Here is a 27,925-nt window from a genome sequence, read left to right on the forward strand (position 1 = left end):
TATTATTTAATATAAACATTTGATTTACGGGAAAATTAATAACAATAAAAATCTGTCATGTTGTGTTTTACACAAAGTCGGTTCTTTAAAATGCTATTTTTACAAAGCGTTCTTTAAGATGCTTGAATTTAAAGGAGTATTGCAATTTTCAATGAAAATGATATATCACTAAAAAGTCTATCATTGTGATTCGTTATTTTCTCACACAATCTATTGCCTTACATATCTGTAAAATGTAAAATGTTGTAAACACTCTTTTATAGCATAAAGGGGCTTTGAAATTACCCTATATTAACATGAAGAATAATATTCCTAATTCAGAACAGAAATTTGTCTCTCTGTATGTTAACATGTTATCCCAAGACTTATTTAATAAGAGAGTAAGCTGGTTGTTCCACAGTGGACACAGATTAGAAGATGTAAGAACAGCCTCCATTCGGATCTAGTGGGGGAGCAGGCCTCTGTCTCTGATCTGGAGCATGGTCACCTGAATGAGGAGTGACTGATACGGGTGGGGCTTATTGTAACTGCATCCCATTTGCCTGATGCTGTTATTTGGGGGTCCATAAAATTGGAATCAAGAGTATTATTTTTAAGACTTGGCAAGATAGTGTTGGAAGTAGAATTGTTGTGTCCATTATGCTGGAGTCAGTGTCTGTGGGGTGGAAAGTGTCTTCCTGTTTGAGGGGGGTTTGGCTAGTTTGGGTTCTGGTCAAGAAAAAGAAGAAGTCCCCAGGGGGGCAGTAGCACAGGTGACTTTTATTGGGTGAAGCTCTGTTTCTTCTTGACAGAAAAAACAGATGAAAGTAGGAGCCTGCTTGTTTTCTGTTGGTATCAGACTTCGGAACTGCTAACAACCTGATGGGTTTACAGGGAAAAGTCCCTCACAGCAGGAGTCTGGCCAGAGGCTAAAGTGCCAGGGCTGCTTCTCAGAAGGTGGAGATGGGGATTTACTGGAGAAGGGGCTTTTGTGTCTAGGGGATGTCACACAGCTGCACAGTGGGGAGTCTCTGGGTTAGAGAGCTCCCAGGGCAGAAGTGGATGGGGTTTTTCCTAACTGGGGGAGCATCAATTACTTTCACATGTAGATGAACTTTTCTGAAATATATAGTGTAAATAATCTCCGAACGGCTAAAAGGCTAATTGTTTGGGCTTTTTTGAAATGACTGGATGGAAAATTTGAATTTGGCACAGGCCATAAAGAAATAAGCCTGCAGTTTAGAAATAAACAGCAGAGGGATCCGGGCACACTGGCCATGTTTGGCTCATTTATACATCACTGAGAATTTGTATCAATACACAAAGAAGAGAAAAGTAAATACGCTTTTAATTTTTAATTTAGGTAAGACAGCTTACCTGCGGGACAAATGAGAACATAATTTGAGAATTCTCACATTTATAGCTTCTTCTTTCATATTAAATAGTTTCAAGAATCAATAAAATATTCATGTGAATTTTGAACAAGGAAATTTAAGACACTCAAGAAAAATCAGAGATCAAATTCAACCACTTAAACTGATTTCTAAACTCAACTGAAATTCTCATTTAGTCTCTTTCTTTCATCTTCTGTTAATAAAAGACCAAAAGTTCAGAACAGGAAAGAAACACTAGCTGAATTAATAATTTAGGGCCGGCCGGGCGCGGTGGTTCAAGCCTGTAATCCCAGCACTTTGGGAGGCCGAGACGGGCGGATCACTAGGTCAGGAGATCGAGACCATCCTGGCTAACACGGTGAAACCCCGTCTCTACTAAAAAATACAAAAAACTAGCCGGGCGAGGTGGCGGGCGCCTGTAGTCCCAGCTACTCAGGAGGCTGAGACAGGAGAATGGCGGGAACCCGGGAGGCGGAGCTTGCAGTGAGCTGAGATCTGGCCACTGCGCTCCAGCCTGGGCGACAGAGCGAGACTCCGTCTCAAAAAAAAAAAAAAAAAAAAAAAATTTAGGGCCATTTCATGTCTTAATAATAATAACAATAATAACGTAGTATCTGCATCAACAAATGGAAATGCTGATTCTCTGCCTTGTAGAAGCAGGAGTTCACATCACAGTGGTGAACTTCACTTTTTCTGGGCCTTTCTCGGCCAGGAGCCAAGGATCACTCCAAGTTCATACCTTCAATTAAGCATCAACTGCTTTCATATTTCAGTACCTGTAGAAACTGCTCCTTCTGAAATACCTCCTGATAAAGAGAATGAAGAATCAGTAATCAAATAAAATAAGTAAAATAAAATAAAATAAATTCTGACCCCCTACAAGCATCCCGGGGATGAAATTATAAAGCTTAATAGATTACTGGAGGCATGATCACTTCTGAGAAACTTACTCAACTAGATTTTACTCATATTTAATATTCTTACCCTCGTGAGTTAGGAACATTCCCAACCCAGAAAATGACTTTCTTAGTTTTCTGGAATCCTAGAAGACCTAGGTGGAATTTAAAGTAGAATATGACAATTTCTATTAATATCTTATCCTAGTAAATATCATTGTTCAAAAATCATCTTTTTGGTTGGTGCAAAAGTAATCACGGTTTTGAGCATTAAAAGTGATGATAAAACCTGCAATTACTTTTGCAGCAGACAAAATAGACAATTTTTAAGTCAAAATAAAAGGAGGAGACCATTGATTCTGTAGAAAATTAAAGCAAATAGTTGCTAGCCAATTATAGTCCTGAGTATGCCCTTAAGCAAGAGCTAAGTCTTTTGTTTCTGGCTTAATGGTAAAGGTATTAAATTTAAGTAAAAGTAATCTGCCTTGAGGTTAAACTAAACTCATAGTATCCATCATTACAGTTCAACTAACTCAGAATTTCTAGAGGAAAACAAAAAAAGACAATGAGAAACCTATTATAAAATTTGCCACATGTCAACATTCGTAGAGTCTGAGAGAGATTCACAATTTGCATAACCACAATCATCGCAGCAAAATAGTTAATTTGAGATGAAAATTTAGAAAACATTTTTGACCGCAACTTGGAACAAGATGAACAAATCTATGAAGAATTCGACCTCAGTGCCCTAGTGGTTTCTTGACAGAAAAAAACCGATGAAAGTAGGAGCCTGCTCAGTTTTCTGTTGGTATCAGACTTCGGAACTGCTAACAACCTGCCTGGCCCTGCGGGTGGGGGTGTCTTTTTCCCCTGGAGACAAAGACAGGGATGCTGGATACTGCATGGTCACGACTTCACCAGTGGTCTCTGAGATTGAGAATAAACCAGCAATGCCAGCGATGTAATCAAGATTATACCTGTTGTCTTCCTGGCAAAGACAGGGCCGTTGATCTACATGGAGCTCCAATTGTTGTGCTTGCTGAGCAGAGCTGCCAGGCCACCGGACCCAGCAACATAGAAAGAGTTTTCACTGACATACAGAACCACCCCATGGTCCCCTCACCTGAAAGCCAGAATAGCAGAGAAGCTGAACTGGGGCTTCCACAGTTCCCTCTGGGTCCTACTGAACTGATCTTCCACAGAGCTCTGACTCAGTCACTGATATGGGCTCTGGAAAGCAGGGTGCCTGGGAGGGTCATGCAAAGTAGCTGGAGTGAGTGCTGGGCTTCGAGCTGCAGAAACCACGTGCCTCCTCCTCTCTGCACTCAGCAGTCTGTGCCCAGGTGGACAGGCCAGGAAAGTCCTTGGCTCAGTCCTAAGTGCACCATTCAACACCTAGTAATCCTTCAACACTTCAGTAAAGGGCAGCTGGTAATGTACATAGTGTTTCTCTTGTTGCCGTTTTTGTTATTATTATTACTTTCTTGTATATATTTGTTTTCCCCTAGTTCTCTGCCTTTAAAAATGCCTCTTCTCCAGAATAGATTGAAAGATTACGCTGAGGATAAATTCCTTTGCAGGCCTGACCTAAAAATGTCATTTTAGAGTTAATTCAAGGTTTGCAGATTTCTGTTGTCAAGAAATGAAGCTTTCAAGGGACTAACTTCCCATGCAGAACTCTTAAGCCCTGCAAAATATTCCTGGAAATAGACCCTGTACCTCTGAACAAACTACGGGGGATAGCACTGTTGCTGGAACCATCAAACTTCACTACAAAACTGGACTGGGGAGAAGATATGTGAGAGAAACCATACACTCCTGCTCGCCCAGTGTAATCACCTTGATCTCAGTTGTTAGTCTGATCCCTAATGTGTGGTGCAATGTTAGGGACTCAAGAGGGGTCATTTTTCTTGGAGAGATGGATGCTTAGAAGTGCCAGTGCCCATGTGAGCCCCCTTAGATGAAAATCATACTGCTAAGCCCATACATGGATCTCACTGGGAAAGCCGGGAACTGACTGACTGAAGTCCACGTGTTGGATCATCTTAATTATTGGGAGCCTCCTGCTCAGTAATGGCCTTTGGATGGGCATTAACTTGGAAAACCATTGTTCTCGGCCTTGTCCCATTTTGAAAGTTTCAGTCACAGCTTTTTTAAGATACTTTTGTCTCCAATTCTTAAGCAATGTTTTATCTAAGGCCTGCAGAGTTGTCAAAACCATCAGTCAACGTCATTGAATTGCCAGTCGCTTTTTGCAGAATGGCCAAGAGATGTAACCCCTGAATTTTACCCAATGTTGTGATTTCCATTCCTCCAGGACATCCTTGACATGGCAGTGGATGACAGCAGTCAAGTACAAATCTCACATATATCAAGGCAAAATTGTGTCTCCAAATGCAGAAATGATTTAGAAACAGAAGGAAACACCTGGATTAACCTGGAATTGTAAACTTATTTAGACGTGAATACATGTTAATGTAAGTAGGTTCAGCCAATAATATATCCAATAACTGTCTACACACTTCTCTGTATATAATAAACACCTTGCACAGTTCCATAAAAGATGTAAATTTTACTATTATTGCTCAAATATTCATTTTAATGTCTTCTTAGTATCTTTATAAATCGACTACTAAAAGTTTATACTAAGTCTATACATTTTAAAAAAATACATTTATCTATATGGACAGATGTGGATGTATTGGAATGGTCAGTATTTGCACAGTAATGGTTGGTAACCAAGTATTCGGAACTCAGTAGCTTATAGTATTAAGCATGTATTTGCATGTTCACAGATGTTTTTTATTAATGATTTTGGCTGATCCAGGGAGAGCTTGGCTGGGTGTTTCTAATGCATGGCACTGAGCTTTGTCTCCAGTGTGTGAATTGTGTTTCATGTGAGTTCAAAGCTGAAGGGTAGTGATGACTCAGTACACAATATTCCCATGGTAAGTTACACGACTGAACAAAATCCCCAAGTCAGTATACACAGGGAAACATTTGATAATGCTATTGTTGAATAATTAGCCCTGTATTAAAACACTTTCTCCTTGGAGTCACTACAGAAGCTTCTCCTTTTCTGTATGAACCTCGGCTGGGCTGTAACACAGAATCCTCATAATCCTCCGGTGTAGTGACACTGATTTTTGATAAATCATCAAAGGCTTTGCCATATCTGTTGCTGGGGCTAAGGAGAAGGAAAGAGATTTAGAGTACAGAGAAGCCCCTGGGCCCTTTTACCAAAACTGCTCAGAGCATGGCTGCATCTGAGGAACATTATCAGCAGATGGAGGCCCCAGGAGGGGCAGCCGGTGCAGAGCAACTTCCTACATCTGCTTGCCTGGGTGATTTGTGGTTGGGTTTGTAACACTGGGAGGGTAACTCTTGTACTGTTGACGGAATAAGTTGCAACGACTTCAAGCTGCAGGCAACTGATGGTGAGAATAAAATCTGTCCCGGATCCACTGCCACTGAATCACAGTGGGACACTAGTTTACAAATTGGACACAACATAGTTCAGCAGCTCTGAAGCTTTTCCTGGTTTCTGCTGGCATGCATATAAATCATTGCTAATGCCCTGACTTGCCTGGCATGTGACGGTGACTCTCTCAACTAGAGATGAAGACAGGGAGGATAGAGACTGGTCACCTGGTTGTCGCATCTAGCACCAAAGATTGAAAACAAACAATTAACGCTATTAACCATGTTCTGAGAGGACTTCCCTGAATTGCCAGGTAGTGCTAAGCACACCGGGCCGAGTAAATTGCTAATGTTCTTCCTTACCTGGGGGCCAGAGCAGCAGGACCCCCAAGAGCTGACAGGGGCCCTCAAGTCCAGACTGCCCTCTATAACTCTTAACTCAAGCTATTCCCTTTCAGAAACCGAGATGTTATCCAGACCAAGTGTTTACCTCTACCCTTGAATCTGCCCTGTTACATAAATTTAAATATCTCCATATTACCAAGCTCTTCCAGTTTTTAAGAGTATTCAGCTGTTATGCCGGGCGCAGTGGTTCACACCTGTAATCCCAGCACTTGGGGAGGCCGAGGCGGGTTCATCATGAAGTCAGGAGATGGAGACCATCCTGGCTAACACGGTGAAACCCCGTCTCTGCTAAAAATACAAAAACAAAATTAGCTGGGCATAGTGGTGGGCACCTGTAGTCCCAGCTACTCGGGAGGCTGAGGCGGGAGAACAGTGTGAACCTGAAAGGTTGAGCTTGCAGTGAGCTGAGATTGCACAACTGCACTCTAGCCTGGGTGACAGAGCAAGACTCTGCCTCAAAAAAATAAAAAATAAACAAATAATCATTGAGTTTAGGGCATTTGGCCAAAGCAGGATCAGAAAGAAAACCATGCCATAAAAATGAAGGGGAAAACGGCATTTGCACAGGGAGTAGAAGCTCACACAGTATGAAAAGGGCACCCATGTTTTAGGATAGAGAAGAACACTCGTCATGGGTATTGAAGCTATAATGTGGAGAGAAGGGTGTCCCCACATAGACATACAGGATGTGGAACACCCTCCTCCCACTAGTGCAGATGTCACAGCTGGAGCAGGTCAAGCTGGGTATTCAATTGGGTAAAACCACTGGTGCTAGAGTCAGAGCCCAGGCAGGATGAAGAGATCACCCATGAACTAGTCAAAGTTCATGTTGGGCTAGCAAGGGGTATAAGGGCTAATGCAGGTGTGTGGGCAATGAGAGGGAAGTTCTTTGCAAGTGGAGTATAAGTAGCAAGGACAGCAAGACATTGGTGTGACACAGAGGAGCCAAGATACCATGGGGAAAGTACTACAATTGTTTTTTTTTTTTTAAGGATACTAGAATAAATTTGGTGACTTTTGATTGAAAGTATATCCGTGCAAATTCATGATTTTATATAGATATATGTAAAAAGATAGAGGGATAGATGATTTGTAGAGAGGAGAGACATAGATAGAGAGATAGATAGATAGATAGATAGATAGATAGATAGATAGATAGATAGATAAACATTTCTAGATAAATTTTCCCTAGAAGCAATGACACATCAGTCCAAAAAAGCACATTAAATGCATGGATCTTGTTTTTTTTCTGTACACCAATTTCTATTAAAGGAGTCAGTATTCCTTAGAGAAATGGCTGGTGTCAGGTCTAAAATAGGTGAAGTTAAAGATGAGGCTGCACAATCTAGTGCCAGAAACTAAGGAAGTGCTCAGAGAATTATGGAGTAAACACAGCAGATATTAGGAGCTAGTATAAGTGGGGCTCCCATTATACAAGTCTGGGAAGTATTGACTATGAAAATAAATAATGATGGTAGCAGAATATAACCCATTGAAGCAAGTATGAATCTATGAGTCCGTATGCTGATTGGGAGGGGATATTCATGAAATATCAAGGACTTCTCCACAAATTCTTATCACTGTCAAACAGAACAACAGTGAAGGTCCAGGGAGAAGCCTGGCAGACACCCCCTTCAGCAGGAGTCAGACTGAACCTCGTCAGTCACTAGGCAGCTGGAAACTGTACACCTCTGGACAGGATGCAGTGAGAGCACATCTATTCTGGATATTCCTGCCACCGGGCCCCTAGCAGAATTCAATTATGAAGAAAATCAACCAAATCCAAACTGAGAGACAGCCTATGCAGAAACTGTTGTGCAGTCTTCAAAAGGGATACAGTCATGAAGTCCAAGGAAAGACTGGAGAACTCTACCAGGCTGAAGGACACTAAAGAGATACCAGCCAGGAAAGACAACACATGAATTATTTTGTTACAAAAGATATTATGGGGACAATAAACAAAACTTGAAATGGACCTGAGGGCTAGATGGGGTCATGTATTAGTGCTGATTTCCTGAATCCACAGTTGTATTAGGTTATGTAAGAGAGTATCTTATCTGCGAAAATACATAGCAAAGTCTTCGAGGACAGAGCTGTGAGGTCATCAGCACACTCTCAGATGGTTTAGAGGGTGGGAAAGTGGTACATTACACTACACGTACAACTTTTCTGTAGGTGTGAAATTGTTTCAATTAAAAAAAATTAAAATGATTGTTCTTAAGAGCATGCCCAAATGTGTTCTGAAGCAGCGTGTAATAGTGTAAGCCATCCCTCTTACAATCATAAGCGCAAGAAATATAATGTAGATTCTCAAAGATAAATGTGTGTGGCTCACAGACAAATTATTATCCAAAGTCAAGGGTCTCTTTAGTGCCTGTTGACTAAACAAGCGTCTTCTTCTTGGTTTGGAACCCTCCATGGTCGACGCTCTTCTGCCATGCAGTCCTGTTTCTCTCAGCTCATCAGCATGGAAATTCTACCTGAGGAGGCCAACACTGATATAAAATAAAATACAGTTTGTTTCTCTAACCAAACAGGATGACCCTGAAACTGGAGCCTGAATTAGGATAAGCCTATCGCCATGAATAGCATAGAGTTCCTGAGGATCAATTCCCTCCAAAGTCGTTTGAAGACCAAGATCATATCATGAGGAATTTTCTCTGAGTTTCAGGGAAGACAGGGAGGAAGGAAGGATGAGGCTGGAGACAAAGCCAGCCCTGGTGAGAGTGTATCAAGGCCAGGAAGTTCTCAACAACCTGCTGGATCATGAAGGGGCCCTGTGGACACTGACAGAGCATCATGGTTGGAGGCCTTCAATCTCGTATTTCAATGGGTCTATCAGAGTGTCTCAGTAATCATGCATCAACCAGGGCCACATTCACATCCAACAAGAGGGGCCCTTTGCTCTGGGTTCTAGAAGTGAAGGCCCCTCACCTAGCTGTCCTCTAGCCATTCCTGCAGAGAGATTGGGCCAAGGCAGAGCCAATTTTCTTCCTCTGTGTCACACTGTGGGTATCTGGGACCCTGAAATTTCAAATTCAAGTGCTCTAAGCCTGACTTCCAGGGACTACCATGGACTCATCCTTGGGTCTGTTCTCTTGACAGTGGCTACACATCAGGTGTTCATTCCCTAGGTGAATGATGTGGAAAGGGGCAAACAGGATGGCATGTGGATGTATGTGAAGTGTCTTTATATGTGAGCAGAGACTTTGTGTGTTGTGGGACAGAGCAAGAAATGAGGAAATGGTAGTGAGGGCCCCAATGCTACTCCAGATTAGGCCCTGCTACCCTCGCACTACCAATAATGAAGAATCCCAGAGAGTGCAAAATTCTGAATTCAGACATTGTCTCCAGAAATTCAATGTGTTTTCAAAATAGATTAGCATGGATCAGATTTACCACCCTGCCTGGATTAACTAAAACACAGCACAAAATAGATAAAACAATTATTGTCAAGTGATTGAATGTTGGAAATTAAGGCCAATTATCCCAGAGAGTTGGAAACTGGAAGTGAGGTTTAAATTGATCCAACTCACACCCTGCATAGAGTTTCCAGAGCATTAATGATGTGGGGAAAGGAAATCCGTGAAGAGCTCTGTAGTATCCCTGAAGAGAGGGAGAAGAGCCAGTAGTCCAGAAAGGTGGAGACAGACAAACAGTGAAGGGAGCCCAGGCTATCCCCAGAGAGAGCCCAGGCTATCTCCAGAGGCCTCCCTCAGTATTCCACAGAGCGCTGATGAGTGCGTGCACATGGAGAACCTACCAAATTCAGCACAGGTCCAGTGTCCTCAGTGTCCCAGGTCAGACCAGGGCAGCACAGACTTGCTGCAGAGAACCTGTTTCTTCCTACACTCACTATTGTTATAAAAGTTATTTTTGGAACAGTTGTCAAAATTTAAAATGGCCTTGGCAGCTAGATGAAATAACGTATTTTATGGTTGTATTGGGAGCACGTAGGAGACTATCCTTGTTTGTAGGGAATACATAATAAAGTCTTAGAGGGTGGGGTTATCAGATCTTCAAGTCACTCTTAGGTAGATATGAGAGTAAAAATCCTTTGTTCTATACTAAAAACATCACTGTCCGTATGAGATTGTTTTCTTTTATAAATGAAAAAAAAACATTTTATTAGAAGCATGTTTCATGTAATCAAAAGTATATTTTAATAACCTTAAGCCATTGTTATTACTAGTATAGAGTCAAGCAATTATCTGCAGATGTATAAAGATGATAAAATGATTCCTCAGTGCACATACCCCCTCCCAAACCCACCATGATCCAGAGCTATATGTCTCTCTAACACCCTAAAAGGGACTAAAAGGGCTGGAGCTCAATCTTGGTTTCCAGACCCCTATATTCTACCGTCTTTTATGGCATTGGGTATTCTTATGCCCAGTTCATCAGAATAAAGAGCTGACTAGTGATGCCAGATCTGACTATGTAAACAAAATTTTATTTCTTCATCAAACTATAGGAGCCTGGGTTAGGATAAACAAATTCTGAATCGATCCAGGCTCCGATGCTCAATTGTTCCAAAATAGGAAGACCAAGATCATATCCATCAGTAACGCTCTGAGCTGCACCCCCCAGCAGCATGTTTGTGGGATCTCTGGCCCAGCTGCCCTGGAGCCTGGCTTTCTGCAGAGCAGGTGACTGGGAGCCCCTGGGGAAAGTCCAGGTCAGTGAATTCCCTCTTCTTGCGAGGGTGGCTGCTGCTCAGTGAATGTGCCTGCCATGTACCATCAATGCCACCTTCCTCTTTTACTCTTTAGCAGTGAGTGGGGGCATCATCCTTACCCAGACCTAAGCCTCCTTGTCTCACATGTAGAAGAGACAGTCTATCCTGTGAAGCCGACACCAAGGTACATGGAGAAATAGTTTGAATTAGGATAAAACTTGGACACTGATTTGAACCCCTATATCTCACATGGTTGCCTTTGTTCAGGGCATCCTAGCCTGGTTCAGCATCAGGGGAAGTGGAACTAATTATATCAGCATCAGTGGAGTAGACCCCAGGAATCCGGGGAGTATGCCTCATGCAGGAGTAAGAGTGGCCAGAGCTTGGCGGTGCATCCTGTGTGCAGTCTTCCTGCTGCTTCTCCTGGGGCCTGCATTTCAAGAGGTCTTGCTACCAAACAGTCTGTCAGGGTCCAAGTTCAGAGAGATAAAGCTCTGGATTGAAGTACACATTCTATTTTTTATTCTGTGTGCATGTAGTAGTCACTTTTGCTACCCTGGACCTTTCCCCTTCACTGTACTTATGTTGACTCCGCATGGCTATGTCCCCTGCTACTCTCTCTGAAGCTGGGAAGGCAGCTCTGTGTGCACACATGGCAGAGCTCAGGGCCTGGAATGAGCATTCCCTAGGACAACCTTCAATCAGTGACGACAGGAAGGTGTATACATACCCCAGCTTCTTCACCTCTTGGGTGGAATAACCCAGAGGCATTTTCCATGTGTTTCCATGTGGGCTTGGGTCCCAGGTGTCTTCACTGGTAGCTCCTTGCTGACGAATCTTTCACTGTCTCTTCTCTCTTCCTCGTACACTTCCTTGTTTCCTCCCAGTGTTTCCTGCACCTTGTACATAAGCTGCCTGCATGGAAATCCTTGTCACTGGGAGGCCCAACCTAAGACAGTGGACAGACTCTCACTCTTGGAGGGTATAGGTGGTCTGAATTCTTGCCAGATAACTCTTCTTTTTTGATGCACAAACAGGAAAATTCACAAAATTTAAGACATATTTAATTTCACTTTATTAATCTCTCAGATTAAATTAAAGTACTAAATCAAAGGAAGCTTTAAGAAATGACTATCACCATAAAGTACATATTAGAGCAGCAAAATCAGAATCCCCTAGAAATTAAAATCCACACATCAGGGATCCAAACTCTCGGGTTTCTTTCAGCTCTCTTGCCTCATAAATCAGCTCTGTGTGTGTGTGTGTTTGTGTGTGTGTGTGTGTGTGTGTGTGTGTGTGTGTGTGCGTGCGCACGCGCGCCTGTGTGTGTTTTATTCTGCTTTGGGGAGGATAGTTGTGGGGATGATGAGAGTTATTGTTGAAATGAAGAACACATCCCACCAAAGAAATCCATGTCCTAATATCTGGAACTTTTGAATGTTACCTTACATTATAAAAGTAACTTGGCAGATGTGACTAAGTGAGGAATTTTGAGATCAGGAGAGTATCTTGGATATTCTGGGTGAGGCCAGCAGAGTCACAAGGGTCCTTATAATATGGAAGGAGGAGGGTCACAGTCAGACAGGAGCTGGGACAAGGGAGAGGAATGCTGGAGTGATGGAGGAAGGGGACATGGAGCAAGGAAAGTGGGGCATCTTGAAGATGAAAATAAGGAAATCAGATTATACTCCCTGGATCCTCCAGAAGAAATAGACCCTACTGACTCCTTGATTTTAGCTCAGTGATAATTCTCACCTCCACTACTATAAGATAATAAATTTGTGCTGTTTGAAGCCAGTAAGACATTGATAATTTGTTACAGCAACAATACAAAATTAATGCAAAGGGAAGTCATGTCTTTCATCTCTCTGAGTGTGTGATTGTCCTCTATTCTCACAAATATTTCTACTCTCCAATCATTTATTGTCAATTTTGACAAGAGACAGAGAACATTTTACTGTGAGGAGATAGCTCCAGAATTCTTCTTAGGAAGAAAATCTCTTGACTAAATCCTTTCAATTAGCTTTTGCACAATCTGGCTATCTGAGAGTCGAGGGATGACTGTCACAGCACGCGAGAAGAGGGGGGCGGCTACAGGTTTGTTTATTTTCACATTAGGAGGACAAATTAGATATACAGGACATAATCTGAGAAGAAGGATTGAATCAGAGAGATGAGGATGGCAGAGAAGATAAAGAAGTGGTCAGAGCCATGCAAGATGTGCCTCTGCCCCCAAAGCTGAAAGTCATTTAGTTTTTGAGAAACTGCAGAAGGGCCTGAGTTTTAAGTTTAGGGTCAGCGTAGTGAGGGGCAGAGGTAGAAGCAACAGGCGGCTTATGTGGGGAATTTCATACTATCCTTCCGGCTTTGTCTCTGATTTTATAGGTCATGAGCTTCTCTATGGAATGAATGTGGCCTTGTAACAGGAACATATTTAAGGTCAGAAGCCCTGGGTTTGAAACTCAGCCTCTGCAATTGCTGATCATGTGACTTTGGGCCATCAACTCACCCCAGCACTCTAATGAGCCATTCCTTCCTATGTGCACTGGGGCCCTGCAAATATCATGGCACATCATACGGGTTCACCAGATGATGTGCCATGAAATACACACACACACACACACACACACACACACACACACACACACACACGCTTATTAGAGAGATATATACATGTATATATTAGGGAATACCTAGTACCCCTTTTATGCATCCTTGGATAAGTCAGAACGAAGATGTCATGTAAGATATCCCTAGTCAGTGGTCATTTTCAATGAACAATTATCAACACTTACTCTATAACTACAGATACCTCTCTATACACTGTGAAATTTCATGTACATACTTTCCACTATAAAATCTCCCACTAACCCATTTATAGCTAGCATTAGAAAATTGAACAAGGAGATTGCAAGCCATCATACTACCTTTAGTATGGATTTTCTTTCTTTCTTTTTTTTTTTTTTTTTTTTTTTTTTCAGTTTAGATGGAGTCTCACTCTGTTGCCCAGGCTGGAGTGCAGTGACATGATCTCAACTCACTGCAACCTCCTCCTGCCTCAGCTTACTGAGTAGCTAGGACTACAGCCACATGCCACCATGCCAAGCTAATTTTTTTGTACTTTTAGTAGAGACAAGGTTTCACCATGTTGGCCAGACTGGTCTGAAACTCCTGACCTCAGATGATCTGCCTGCCTCGGCCTCCCAAAGTGCTGGGATTCCAGGCATGGGCCACCAGGCCTGGCCAAGTATGGATTTTCTAACACAGTCACATTTGTATCAGAGTCCTTAGACTGCTATAACAAGTTACCAAGACTGTAATGGTATAAAACAACAGAAGTGTAATCACTCATAGTTCTAGAGGCCAGAATTCCAGAATCAGTTTCACCAGGCCAAGATCAGGGAGTAATCAGGGCTGGGTCCTCTAGAGGCTCTGGGAGAGTCTGTTCTTGCCTCTTCCAGCTTCTGGTGGCTGCAACTTTCCTTGGCTCTGGCCACATCACTTCAGTATCTGTCTCTGCGATCACAGCGCCTTCTCCTCTTCTGTCTGTGTTCAATCTATTTCTACCTCACTCTTCCAAAGACACTTGTGATTGCATTTAGAGCTCACTTGGTTAATGCACGAGACTCTCTTCATTCCAAGACCCTTAATTTACAACTCCAAAGACACTTTTCCCACATAAGGTACATTTATAAGCGCCATAGAACAGAACCTGAGGATTATACTCAATACTAAACTCTCAGTGTTGGTCTTGTACACACATCACAAGTGTGAGCTCTCTCTCTCCTGCCAACCTTTTCTCTCCCTTTTTCCCATGATCATAAATCGCTTTGCTTCTTTAAGTGAATCCAGCATCACCTATGTCCAAGTTCAGAGTTCAGAGGGACACACACAGGATGGCCTTGCTCAGGGTTTGCTTAGAGACCTGCTCTGCCCCCCTTATCATGCAGAAGGAAGGACACAGCCATAGGCAGCCCTTGGCCATCTGGGAGAAGCTGTCTCTAGAGAGGACAGTCATGGGCTAAGACCCTCCAGACCTGCGATTGTCTTCAGGGGCCTGTGGTCCTCAGCCCCCCCAGAGGGTATGGGTGGCCCCTGACTCCAGTAGGATCCACCAGGATCCTTATCAGAATATCTCACTTACAGAAGGCAGTGAGTGACAACAACACAGAGGGACTCTGCAGAGTCAGCTGGATTGGGCACTCTGGGAGAGGCACTGGCCCCTGTGCTAGACAGAGCCTGGCTCCTCATGTAGCTTCCTGAGCACGTGGACTTGGATCTCTCAATACCACTTTACAAGCCTATTACCTGTTCCGAAGGTAATCAGTGTGATTCGTTAAGTTCTCAACTGTGATAGCTAGGAGTCAAATGAAAAAAAAAAGTGATATTTTTATTGCTAAGGTGATGACAAAGAAACAAGAAAATAACATGAAAGAAAAGGACCAAAACACTAGACTGAAGGATTTGGATAAGAGGTTTAGACTTTCAGTAGTGAAGCACCTGGGCCATCTCTGTTCAGAAAGATAATTAGGAAAGGGAAATGTACAGTAGAGGCAAAATCTTGGTTACTAGAAAAAAAAATCTAACAGGAAACAAGGAGTCTTCTTCCTAAACACCAGCAGGTGGAGGGGAAGTGTCAATGAAAATAAATAATGATGAAAAAAATAAAAAAATAATTTTGATTTTTATTGCATGTACAGCACACTGTACTGGGAACATTGAAACTAACAGCAGTGGAGCCAACTTGATCTCAAATTTTTCTCAAATCTGACCCCTTCCCCTACTTTCACCCCCATTGCCTCACCCACATGCATCCTCCATCATCTTCCACCTGGACCTCCATCATCATCTCTCAAAAGATTATCCAGCTTCTCTTCTGTCTCCTATTCCTTGATAAATCTTCTGCAGTCTTCGGTTCCTAAGGCTGTGGCCAAAGGTCTGAGTTCTAAATCTTTTCTTCCCACACCCACAGTCTTTCCATGACTCACTCTGACCTCCTCTATGTTTGGAATTCAGACCCACTCTCCAGCCACCCTACCCAGAATCCAGCACTAACTGCCTAAAGTTTTATTTGTAAACGCTCCAAATGTAACCTCTGACATGGAGCTGGTGAAATCGCTTCTTTGCAGCAAAAATGGAAAAGAAGGAGGGGAAACCTGCAAACATCATTTTGTTGTTGAGGAGATGCACACAACCCCTTGATTTTTTGCCATCTCCAGTTTTTTTTTTTTTTTAATCTGTTTCTTAACCACAGTTCTGTTGTTTATGATGTAGTGTGAGTGGTAAAGTGAAACAGAAAGTAAGGAAAGTGGGAAAATGCCGATTTCTCAATAATTCCAAGTATTATCACCAAGTATTAACTTGTGTAAAATAAACCCCAAGCTGGTCGCTTTCCACATGGATTCCACTTGTGTTGTCACTAAACTGCATCTATGTTCTGGCTGTTATGCTGACTGAATGTAATTGGCAAATGTGGGCAAGACAGGCAGGGTGGTGATGAGCCTGAAAACTTAAAAAGCTTTGACCATGTGGGACTGAGGTGCTGCTGAGACGCTCATGGGCCAGAGCCCTCAACAGCAAACCCTGCCCCTGACTTCTCCAACAGTCTCCTCTTCTGCAGACTCAGAGACCCTGCTGAGCTGCTCCCCAGACAAGTGAGCAGGGAGGTTTCTGTATTGGTCTGTACCACTGTGGGAGGAAACGCTATAGCTTGCACGCAGTAATAAACCCCAACATCCTCCGCCTCCACCTTGCTGATTTTCAGTGTGAAATCAGTGCCTGACCCACTGCCACTGAACCTGTCTGGGACTCCAGAGGCTCTGTTGGAACCCCCATAAATCAGGAGCTGCGGAGACTGGCCTGGCTTCTGCAGGTACCAGTGCAAATAGGTGTTTCCATTACTATGCAGGAGGCTCTGACTAGACCTGCAGGAGATGGAGGCCGGCTCTCCAGGGGTGATGGGCAGGGAGAGTGGAGTCTGGGTCATCACAATATCCCCACTGGATCCTGAAATTATGAGAGAGAAGTGCAAGGTTATGTGAAAGCATAATGTGCAACTTTTGAGATTTGGCTTATGATGTTGATTTATAGCTAATGTTTTAGTTTTACAAACTTGTATTCATATCATAAAAACAAACTTTTTAAATGACCCCTTTATTAAATAGGCACAAGAGCTCTTTCATTTCTCAAGATATTATTCAGAGCACTGATTTTAGGAGGTTTCTATTGTCAGGGCAAAATATAAATTCCTCTCCCTGGATCATAGGCCACATTCCTTTAACACATGGTTAGAATAAACATGGGAATCAGTGGGGCCACCAGAGCTCACCCTCCAAACCTCTTCTCCTCCCTCAACTCCTTCCATCCTTACCAGGGACCCAGAGCATCAGCAGCCCCAGGAACTGAGCAGGGAGCCTCATTGTGAGAAGGTGAACTGAGGAGTCCTGATCAGGCAAGGTTAGAGCTGAGCTTTTATCTCAGACTCACAAGGGAAGGTCCTCCCTAGAGGACAATATGCAAATGCCCTGGTGGGTGCAGTGGTGTGGAAAGAGCCACTGGGTGGGGGTGAAGGGGGGTAGATATGTCTTTTCTTTGAGCAATGTGATAGAAAGTGTCCTTTGGTGGGAAACTAAGAAAATCTAATTCATCAGTAGAGTAGGAAGAAGGACCTGAATTTGAAAGTTTCATTTCTGGGCAAGTAACCTTTTATAGGATGTCAGGGATTCCAAATTCTTGTCAACTCTGAGTGTGAACCCGTGTCTCCCCCGGACCTGTATGTGGCACAGCCACAGCTATGAGACCACAGTTCAAAAGGAGATTCTCTATGTAGGAAAAGCAAGAACTGAATCCACAGTTTTAAGTCTCAGGGTCAGCAGTACTATGGATGACATTTTCCTAGGTTTTCATTGAAAGATGATCACAGCTCAGGGATATGAATCTATCACACAGCGGATCATTATAATAGGAGAACAACCTGAGTATTCTTCATTTGTCAGTGATGTGCTTAATATTGAATTTAGCAGCTCCTGTATAATGGTGCATGCATCAAATCATGTCACAAGGACTGTCACTGTCCTAAAAAAAACAAAAATCCTGGGAGCGATTAAAAGAATAGTTACTAGTGCTATGTAATCTTCAATGATTTAATACAATGTCTGATTTACTTGGTAAGGAACACACACCCAGAAAAACCAAACAGAGCTCCAGGTATTATTATTCCACACAAAGTTCCTCCTGATTATCTTCTGGGAAATGCACTGGCATAGATGTTTTAACATAGTTGGTGAAAAAAAAATTGAGTAAAAATGATATTGACCTTAAAATGTTGATCTTCATGGCAGTAACCTAAATTGAGAACATCAAATTGTAATGTGAAAGTAGGATCAGAATAAATGTATCATTTTTCACTGTTTAAATTTGTATTTATTGTTTTCTTCGAGTACTTTTTGCAAATCTTATGTATTTGAGTGCTTTTTTTTTTTTTTTTTGGGGGGGGGGGGACCGAGTCTTGCTCTGTTACTCAGGCTGTAGTGTAGTGGTGTAATCTCCACTCACAACAACCCCGCCTCCCAGGCTCCCGGGTTCAAGCAGTTCTCATGCCTTTGGAGTCGATGGGACTACAGGCACTCTCCACCATGCCCAACTAATTTTTGTATTTTTAGTAGAGAAGAGGTTTCCACATGTTGGCCAGGCTGGTCTCGAACTCCTGGCCTCAAGCGATCCACCTGCCTTGGCCTCCCAAAGTGCTGGGATTACAGGAGTGAGCCGCTGTGCCTGGCATTGACTTCTTCTTTGTGATGCTGATCAGATCAAATATGGTTCTTAGCCTTGAAAATGTCAAACTCCTAATTCATCATAATAGTTAAAAGAGTTAGAAACATCAGATACTGAAAAGAAAAATAAAAGTAAACACACAAAAGAAACACACAATCTAAAAGAGAACATTAAGGTACATCTTATCACTGGTATAAATGGATTAGTCTGAAAAGGTGTTAAATGAATAATCAGTTCCACCCCCTATTCTATATAGAAACTTGCACTGTGGGAAAATGAATTACAGTAATAAATTTATCAGGCATGCTTTTGCTATGAGTCAATTCTTCAAAATCTTAGTTTTACAAAGTATTCTTTACGGTGCTGAATTTCAGAGAGTACTGTTGCTTCCTTTGAAAATTAATGACAAAACTTTAAAAAGGTTACCATTGGGATTGGTTGTTTTATCTCATAATCTCTTGTCATTACATATCTGAAAATGTAAAAGCTTGTAAAAAATTGTTTCAGTAATAAAAAGGCTCTGAAGTAACCCTATATTAAAGGCCTTGAAATTGCCCTATACTGTTAAACTTAAAGAATAATATTCTTCATTCTAAGCAGGAATCTGTCTCCTGAATGTTAGTAGAGTATGCAGAGGCTTCACAACAGCCGACAAAGCTGGTCGCTCCACAGGGGACACAGATAAAAAGTAGATGAAGAGCCTCCATTTGATCAAGGTGTGGAGCGGCCTCTGTATTTCTCTCATCTGGACCATGATCACTTGAATGAGGAAGGACTCATTCAGGTGGAGTTTACTGCATGTCACTTGCCAGATGCTGTTAGTTTGGAGTCCATAAAATGGAAGACAAGTGTATTATTTGTATGACTTGAGAAGTCAGTGTCAGAAGTGGAATTGTGTCCATTACGCCGGAGTCAGTGTTTCTCGGGTGGACAGTGTGGATCTGTTCACAGGGAGTTTGAGAAATTGGGGTTCTGATCAAAGAGAAAGCGATGTCCGTCGGGTGGCAGTAGCACACATGACTGTTGGGTGAAGCTTTGAGAGATGTGCCCAAAGGAGTCCCTCACAGCAGGAGACTGTCTAGAATCAAAGATGATGGGGTTGCTACTCAGAAAAGGTGGAGATCAAGGGAACTCCTAAGGTGAAGGAACATTGGAGAAAGGGCTTCTGTGTCTAGGGGTAGCCAGACAACAGCTTAATCTGGGTCCGAGACATCCAGAGGGCAGGGGTGGTTTGCAATTTTCATAACCTGGGGCTTATCTTACCTACTGCTAACAGATGTGGGTGGGGTTTCCTGTGATATGAAAAGCAAGCATTCTCTGAACGGCTACAAATCTTCTTTGGGGCTGGGCGCAGTGACTCATGCCTGTGATCCCAGTACTTTGGGAAAGTATGGCGGACAGATCACGAGGTCGGGAGATCGAGATCATCCTGGCTAACATGGTGAAACCCTGTTACCAAAAATACAAAAAATTAGGCAGGCCGTGGGGGGATGGTGCCCATGGCCACGCTCCACTTCAGCCTCTCCCACTCCGAACACTCTGTGCTCTACGCAGGACTGAAGTTCTCTCTCTGCCCAGTCTACAGGGCGTTCTACCTTCCAACTCCAATGTCTGCGGGGGTCATAGGTTTTTCCAGAGCTAGGATTATGGAGGTCTATGGCAAGTGTGGGATGCTCCATGCCTGTTTCACTTACCCCTTCCCTAGGGGCCACTAAGGGTCAGGAGGAGTCCTGGTATTCAGAAACCTCACACAGAATTCCCAGCTTCCTCCCCTTCCAGCCCAGGATGTGTCCTCCCTGTTTCCACTTTAAAAGTCTTCTTCCCAAAGATCTGTCTGGAGTGTGCTGGTCCACTTGACGGTCTGGTTTCTCTCAGTGGGAGCAGCTCTTCCTGGTTACCTCTAGTCACCCATCATCAAAAACAGCCACCTTTTTCTTTTTTAATGTAATTTTTAGTAGCTTCTCTACCGTAGATCATTCCAGATACTCCGGAAAGTAACGAGTGTCCACACTTGAAAGACTTTTCCGTAATTAAATAAGACGACAGGCCTGAGATCCTACAACTCACATCAGGAAAATACAACGGCAACCTAATTACTGACATATTGTATTCATTCTGCATTTCTGTTGTAGTAAATGAAGTAACTTTCTGTTCTCCATCTTCCAGTTTATGATTTTTTATTTTCTGAGTTCACTTTTGTAATTGCAAAAACTTCCTTTTCACAGAACAAATGGTAATTGAATCAAATTTAAGATATTTGGCATGAGGATTTTATATACGCAATGGGTCTACAAAGTCTATGAATAGTCAATATAACATATTTACTGACTACTCTTAGCCATACTCCCCTGAGAGCAGCTTGCATAGAATGCGTTCTTGAACATGTTAATGAAAAGGGCAGTTAAGTGATAAAGGAGATAGTATGTTCGGAAAGTGAGAAAGTAATACTTTTCCCATGTTACCAAGTATTAACTTGAATAAAGTCAACTTCGAGCTGTTTATTTCCAACATGTATTCCCCTTGAGTTGGCACTAATTTGTTCCACTGTCTGGTTGTTCTGCTGAATAAATGTACTTGACACATGTGTGCAAGACAGGGAGGGTGAGGATGAGCTTTCATTCACTCTCCCTTCATCAGAGCTGTTGCTTCTAGGACACTTGAAACATCTGAACAGTTCTACTGCTGATGCCAACCCCAGGCTGTAACAGCTGATTGAGTGCTGCCATGTGACACTGAGGCGCAGCTGAGGCTCTCATGGGCCAGAGTCCTCAGCAGCAAGCTCTGCCCTGAGTTCTCCAACAGACTCCTCTCTGCAGACTCAGAGACCCTGCTGAGCTGCTCCCCAGATAAGCAGTACACGTGGGCAGCTGGGCCATCCAAACAGGGAGGTTTCTGTTAAGGGCTGTATCAATGTGGGAGGAGTTTGTAAAGCTTGCATGCAGTAATAAACCCCGACATCCTCAGCCTCCACCCGGCTGATTTTCAGTGTGAAATCTGTGCCTGATCCACTGCCACTGAACCTGTCTGGCACCCCAGAGAACCGGTTGGAAACTCTATAGATTAGGAGCCGTGGAGGCTGCCCTGGCTTCTGCAGGTACCAATACAAATAAGTTCTTCCATCAGTATGCAGGAGGCTCTGACTAGACCTGCAGGAGATGGAGGCCGGCTCTCCAGGGGTGACTGACAGGGAGAGTGGAGTCTGGGTCATCACAATATCCCCACTGGATCCTAAAACAATGAGAAAGAAGTACAAGATAAGCTACAAATATTATGAGCAACTTTCATGATTTCTGTTATGATATTAATTTATGATTAATCTTTTTTCAAATTTTATTCATATCATAAATAATAGACTTTCTAAAATATACGAAAATAAGCACAAGGAACTTTTATATTTTCTAAGATCTTAGAGCACTGGTCATTGCTCTTTTGAGATGGTTTCTAATTATTCATAGGAAAAAGTATAAATTCCCTTCCCTGAAAATTAGAACATACTCCTTAACATACGGTTTGAATAAACCTGAGAGACTGAGGAGCCTCCAAGAGCATACCCTCTCACCCCATTCTCCTCCCTTCTCTCCTTCTGTCCTTACCAGGTACCCAGAGCATTAACAGCCCCAAGAACTGAGCAGGGAACCTCATCTTGAGAAGGTGAACTGAGCAGTTCTGATCTGTAACTGCGAAGTTAGAGCTGAGTTCTTATCGACTGCAAGGGAAGGTTCTCCCCAGGAAACAACATGCAAATGCCCTGGTGGGTGTAGTGATGTGGAAAGAGCCAGTGGTTGGGGCAGGTCTTTCTTGTGAGCAATGTGATATAAAATGTGCCTTGGAGAAAAACAAATAGAGCTAAAATCCATTTTGCTTATAGTCGTGGAAAGAAGATCTAACTGTGAAATTTGGATCATGAACAAAGACACATAGGTGTGCCACTCTGAGAGAGCACCAAGATCATGACAAAGTAAAAATGTGTGTTTAGGATGAATCTCAGGGAGATGAATGCCATCCTGCTTGGCTCTCGCCCAGCTCACGTAGAGAAGGAAAGAGTTTGCTTTCTCACAAGCACGGCAGGGCAGTGTGCTTGCAAATAAAAAGGGAGACTTCCATCAGCTCAAGAGTTATCTGGAATCTGCTGTTACCAGGATAACTGTTCAAAAACGTTAGAGGCAAATGTTAGAATCTGCCTTCCCCTGGTACCTGGTGATTTATCTGCATAAGAGTGCTCTCTCGAAGGCCTTTGCCTAAAGGATGATATGTGTGTCTTGCATTTAGAAAGCACATAATGCAACTTAAGTAAGAGGAAAGAATTCCATGCCTCAGGCAGTGAATAAAAAATTGATGGTGACCAATTATAGCAATCTGGTATATGTCTTGTCATAATTATCTCACATATGTGAGATTAACCAGAGGGATTTATTAAGAGAAGAATTTCCTAGGATAATGATACAGAACAAACAAGAAACAACTTTGCATTATGTTTTTTTGTGTGCTGTTCAGGGAAACTCTTCCCACACGGTCTCCTTGGTCGTGAGGAATCGGGTCCTGTGAGGACTTCCAGTTTCTTGTCAACTCTGGGTGAATCCTGAGTCTCCCCCAGCCTGGATGTGGTGCAGCTGTAACCCTGAACCCGCAGTTCAAATGGAGATACTCTGTGTAAGAAGAACAAGAACTGGATCCACAGTTTTATGTCTTAGCATAAAATTTACCTATAACTGCCATTTTCCTGGGCTTCCATGTGAAAATGGTCACAACTCAGTAATGCCAGTCTACCACACGGCTGATCATTAGATAGGGAAACAACTGAACTCTTCATTTTTCAGAGATGTGCCTAACATTTTGTTGAACTGCTCCTGAAAAGTGGTACCTACATCAAATCCCTTCACAAGGATAGACATAGTTCAGAAAAAAAGTGTGGGCAAGTAAACAATTAAAAAATTGCTTTGTATTACTATGTAGTCTTTGGTAATTTAACACAAAGTCATGTTGCCAAGAAACACGAACAAATAAATGCCTTTCTAGGTAAGATTTCAAAGGAAATCTTGGTCAGAGTATCTTCTGAGAAATGTACCAAATAATATTTATGTACAGGGTTGAAAAAGATAATTGAGTAAAGATAATATTGACGTTTACTTGGTGAACTCCATGATAATAATCTGGGTCAATGATATCAAACTGTAGCTAAGAGGCAGAATTAGAATAAATGTCTCACATAGAACTATTTAATTTTTTAATCCTTTTTTCACATTTTATAAATTTGTGTATTTCACTTTTCTTATTTTCATGTTGACCAATTCTAATCAGGTTCCTGGTTTTACAAATATCAGACTCCTAATTAATCACAACAATAAGAGTCAGAAGTAGCAGAAATGGAAAGGAAAAAACGTACAAAATATAATGACCCTAATACCATAGCCATCTTATTGCTAGTTTTGAAGGATTACTCCAAAAAGGTGTTCAATGAAGAATTAGTTCTATTTATTATTTAATATAAACATTTGATTTATGGGAAAATGAATAACAATAAAAATGTGTCATATTTTGTTTTACACAAACTTGGTTCTTTAAAATGCTATTTTTATAAAGCATTCCTTAAGAATCTTGAACTTAAGACAGTATTGCAATTTTCAATGAAAATGATATATCACTAGAAAGTCTATCACTGTGATTCGTTATTTTTTCACACAATCTATTGCCTTACATATCTGCAAAATGTAAAATGTTGTAAACACTCTTTTTTAGTATAAAAAGGCTCTTAAATTACCCTATATTACTTGAACAATAATATTCCTAATTCAGAACAGAAATTTCTCTCTCCGTATGTTAACATGTTATCCCAAGGCTTATTCGATAAGAGAGTAAGCTGGTTGTTCCACAGTGGACACAGATTAGAAGGTGTAAGAACAGCCTCCATTCGGATCTACTGGGGAGCAGGCCTCTGTCTCTGATCTGGACCATGGTCACCTGAATGAGGAGCAGCTGATATGGGTGGGGCTTATTGTAGTTGCATCTCATTTGCCTGATGCTGTTATTTAGGGGTCCATAAAATTGGAATCAAGAGTATTATTTTTTAGACTTGGCAAGACAGTGTTGGAAGTAGAATTGTTGTGTCCATTATGCTGGAGTCAGTGTTTGTGGGGTGGAAAGTGTCTTCCTGTTTGAGTGGGGTTTGGCTAGTTTGGGTTCTGGTCAAGAAAAAGAAGAAGTCCACAGGGGGGCAGTAGCACAGGTGACTTATTAGGTGAAACTCTTGGGTTTACAGGGAAAAGTCCCTCATGGCAGGAGTCTGGCCAGGCTAAAGTGCCAGGGCTGCTTCTCAGAAGGTGGAGATGGGGATTTACTGGAGAAGGGGCTTTTGTGTCTAGGGGATGTCACACAGCTACACAGTGGGGAGTCTCTGGGTTAGAGAGCTCCCAGGGCAGAAGTGGATGGGGGTTTTCACAACCGGCGGAGTATCAATTACTTTCATATGTATATGAGGTTTTCTGAATGACTAAGAAGCTAATTGTTTGGGCTGTTTTTGAAATGACTGGATTGTACAATTTGAATTTGGCACAGACCACAGAGAAATAGGCCTGCAGTTTAAAAATAAACAGCATAAGGGCAAGGGCACACAGGCCATGTTTGGCTCATTTATACATCACTGAGAATTTGTATCAATACACCAAAAAGAAAAAGGAAAATACATTTTAAATTTTAATTTAGGTAAGAGAGCTTACCTCAGGAAAAAATGAGAACATAATTTGAGAATTCTCACATTCATAGCTTCTTATTTCATATTAAATAGTTTCAAGAACCAATAAAATATTCATGTGAATTTTTAACAAAGAAATTTAAGACACTCAAGAAAAATCAGAGATCAAAGTAAACCACTTAAACTGATTTCTAAAATCAACTGAAATTCTCGTTTAATCTCTTTCTTTCATCTCCTGTTAAAAAATCAAGAGTTCGGAACAGAAAAGAAACACTAGCTGAATTAATAATTTAATGCCATTCCTTGTCTTAATAATAATACAACAATAATGTAGTATCTGCATCAACAACTGGAAATGCTGATTCTCTGCCTTGTAAAAGCAGAGGAGCTCACATCATGGTGGTGAACTTTATTATTATTTGGTCATACTTGGGCAGGAACTAAGAATCACCAAAGTGTAAATGCTGTATGAGGAGCCAATTGCCCTTACGTTGGAAAACTTCTAGATATTAACTCTTCTAAAATATCTACTAGCAAAAAAAAAAAAAAAAAAAAAAAAAAAAAGAAGAAGAGTTAGCAATAAAAAGAAATAAATTCTGACTTCCCAGGAGTCGTCAGGTATAAAATGATCGTGTTTAACAAAGGACTAGAGGCATAATCTCTTGCCCGACACTGATTTAGCTGGATCTCACTCATATTTAATAGTCTTACCCTAGTAAATTAGAAACATCCTCCCCTAGAAAATGGTTTCTTTGGTATTCTGGAATCTTAGCAGCCCTAGGTGAAAATTAAAACTGAAAATAAGAGGGTATACAAATCTGTTACCGAAGAAAAACTGTTTTTGCAACAATTATTCATATAAGGCAAAATAAAAGGAATAAACCTTTCGATTTTATGGAAGATTAAAGCAAATACTTACGAGTCAATAATAATCCTAAGTAAGCCATAAAGCAAGAGCAATATCTTTTGTCTCTGGCTTGTGATGGTATTAAATTTCAAAATAATGATTTTGTTTTGGGTTAAAACTTACTTCATAGGTTTTCTCAGAGTAGGTCATCTTACTCAGAAATTGTAGAGGAAAACGAAAATAAAGAGAAACCTGTTATGAAATTTGCTCCAGGTTAACATTTGCAGAGAGACTGAGAGAAGGATACCATTTAAATGACCATATTAATGGCATTAAAATATTTAATTTGCTAGGCAAATCTAAAATCAACCTTTCCTCTAGAATTTGAAAAAGACAGTCACATCTTCAGAGAATTTGACTTGAGTGCCCTTGTGAGTGGCTGACAGAAAGACTAGATGAAAGTTGGTGCAACAGAATCAAGGACATCACAATGTTAAATTTTAGACCCTCCTCATTGGAGAGCAAGTCCAGATACTGCACCATGACCAGGTAAATGATCAGAAAATGACTTGAGAACTCTTTGTGGCTGCCTAGGCATATCGTGGCTGTGGTTGGAAGGCTGATTTCCCCTGGCTGGCATTGCCCTGCACCTTGAATATGCGCATTCGTCTCTACAACTGCCATCAGATGCCACTAAATGGTGTCCCCATTAATAAGGTCATTGTAATGCGTGTAACATAAAGTCGGAGCGCACCAGAGTTCAGGATTATGGGAGTATTTATTTTATTCCAGTGTTTTTAATGTGTGTTTTTGTCTTTCAAACAAGGAACTCACAAATAGGAATTTTTTGGTTTCTGGAGGCTACATATTCTACCCCTTGAAATACAGATTTGGCCCACCAGGTGACATGGAGTTCTGCCAGTCATGAGTGGGACTCGGGGTAGAAAAGGGCTCTGCAGCAGGTCCAGGTTGAATTGCAAACGGCTCAGCCCCTTGGGCCAGTGCAGACACAGAATAAGGCCATTGTAACGCATGTAACATAAAGACAGAGTGAATCAGAGTTCAGAATTACAGGAATATTTATTTTACTCCAGTGTTTGTAATGTGTGTCCTTGTCTTTCAAACAAGGAAGCCACAAATAGGACTTTTTTGGTTTCTGGAGGCTACATATTCTACCCCATGGAATACAGCTTTGGCCCACCAGGTGACATGAAATTCTGCAGTAGTGAGTGGGACCAAGGGTAGAAAAGAGGTCTGCAGCAGGTGTGAGTTGAAGTGCAAAGAGTCCCGCCCCATGGGCCAGTGCAGATACAGATGACTTGAACAACGCTATCAACCATCTGGACAAGACTGATACTTAGAGAACACTCCACCAAACCACAGCCGATTCCATGATCTTTCAAAACATTGGCTAATGATACATATATTTTGGGCAACAAGATATTTCAATAAAATCAAGATGATTGAATCATAAAAAATAAATTACATATAACTGAGGGGATTGTGTAAGAAATCAGAAAGAGAAAGTTATCAGAAGGGGGTTGGTGGGAGGAGGAGGGATGAAAAATTACCTATTGGGCACAAGGTACACTGTTCGGGTGATGGGTGACTAAAGCCCAGAGTTCACTGCTACACAATTCATCACTGTAAACAAAAACCACTCGTATCCATAAGGCCACTGAAATTCTAATTTAATTTTTTAAAAATTTGCCAAAAGAATCTAAATACTTGGAAAACAAGTAAAGTACCACTAAATGTAGTTTGGGGCAAAGAAGCAACAAAAATAGAAATTACAAAGTACTTTGATCAGAAAATAAACATCACATATCCAAATTTATGAGATGC

General features: G+C 41.7%; 1 long non-coding RNA gene and 1 gene segment (V, D, J or C); one reads left to right on the forward strand and one right to left on the reverse strand.

The window, feature by feature from the left end:
- Positions 1 to 23,973, forward strand: part of LOC139357926 (uncharacterized) — a 108,567-nt gene extending 84,594 nt beyond the window's left edge. Inside the window, exons 2-3 of the long non-coding RNA XR_011611975.1 lie at positions 22,142 to 22,296; positions 23,040 to 23,973. This is a non-coding gene — a long non-coding RNA (uncharacterized lncRNA). The remainder of the gene's footprint in view (positions 1 to 22,141; positions 22,297 to 23,039) is intronic.
- LOC139357992 (immunoglobulin kappa variable 2-28-like) lies at positions 16,327 to 17,250 on the reverse strand. The segment is given in 2 exon segments: positions 16,327 to 16,778; positions 17,143 to 17,250. Coding segments are annotated over 2 exon segments (501 nt in total).
- Positions 23,974 to 27,925: the final 3,952 nt, after the last annotated feature.

The sequence above is a fragment of the Macaca nemestrina genome, chromosome 13, assembly GCF_043159975.1.
Source record: "Macaca nemestrina isolate mMacNem1 chromosome 13, mMacNem.hap1, whole genome shotgun sequence".
In the NCBI taxonomy this organism is placed as follows: Eukaryota; Metazoa; Chordata; class Mammalia; order Primates; family Cercopithecidae; genus Macaca; species Macaca nemestrina.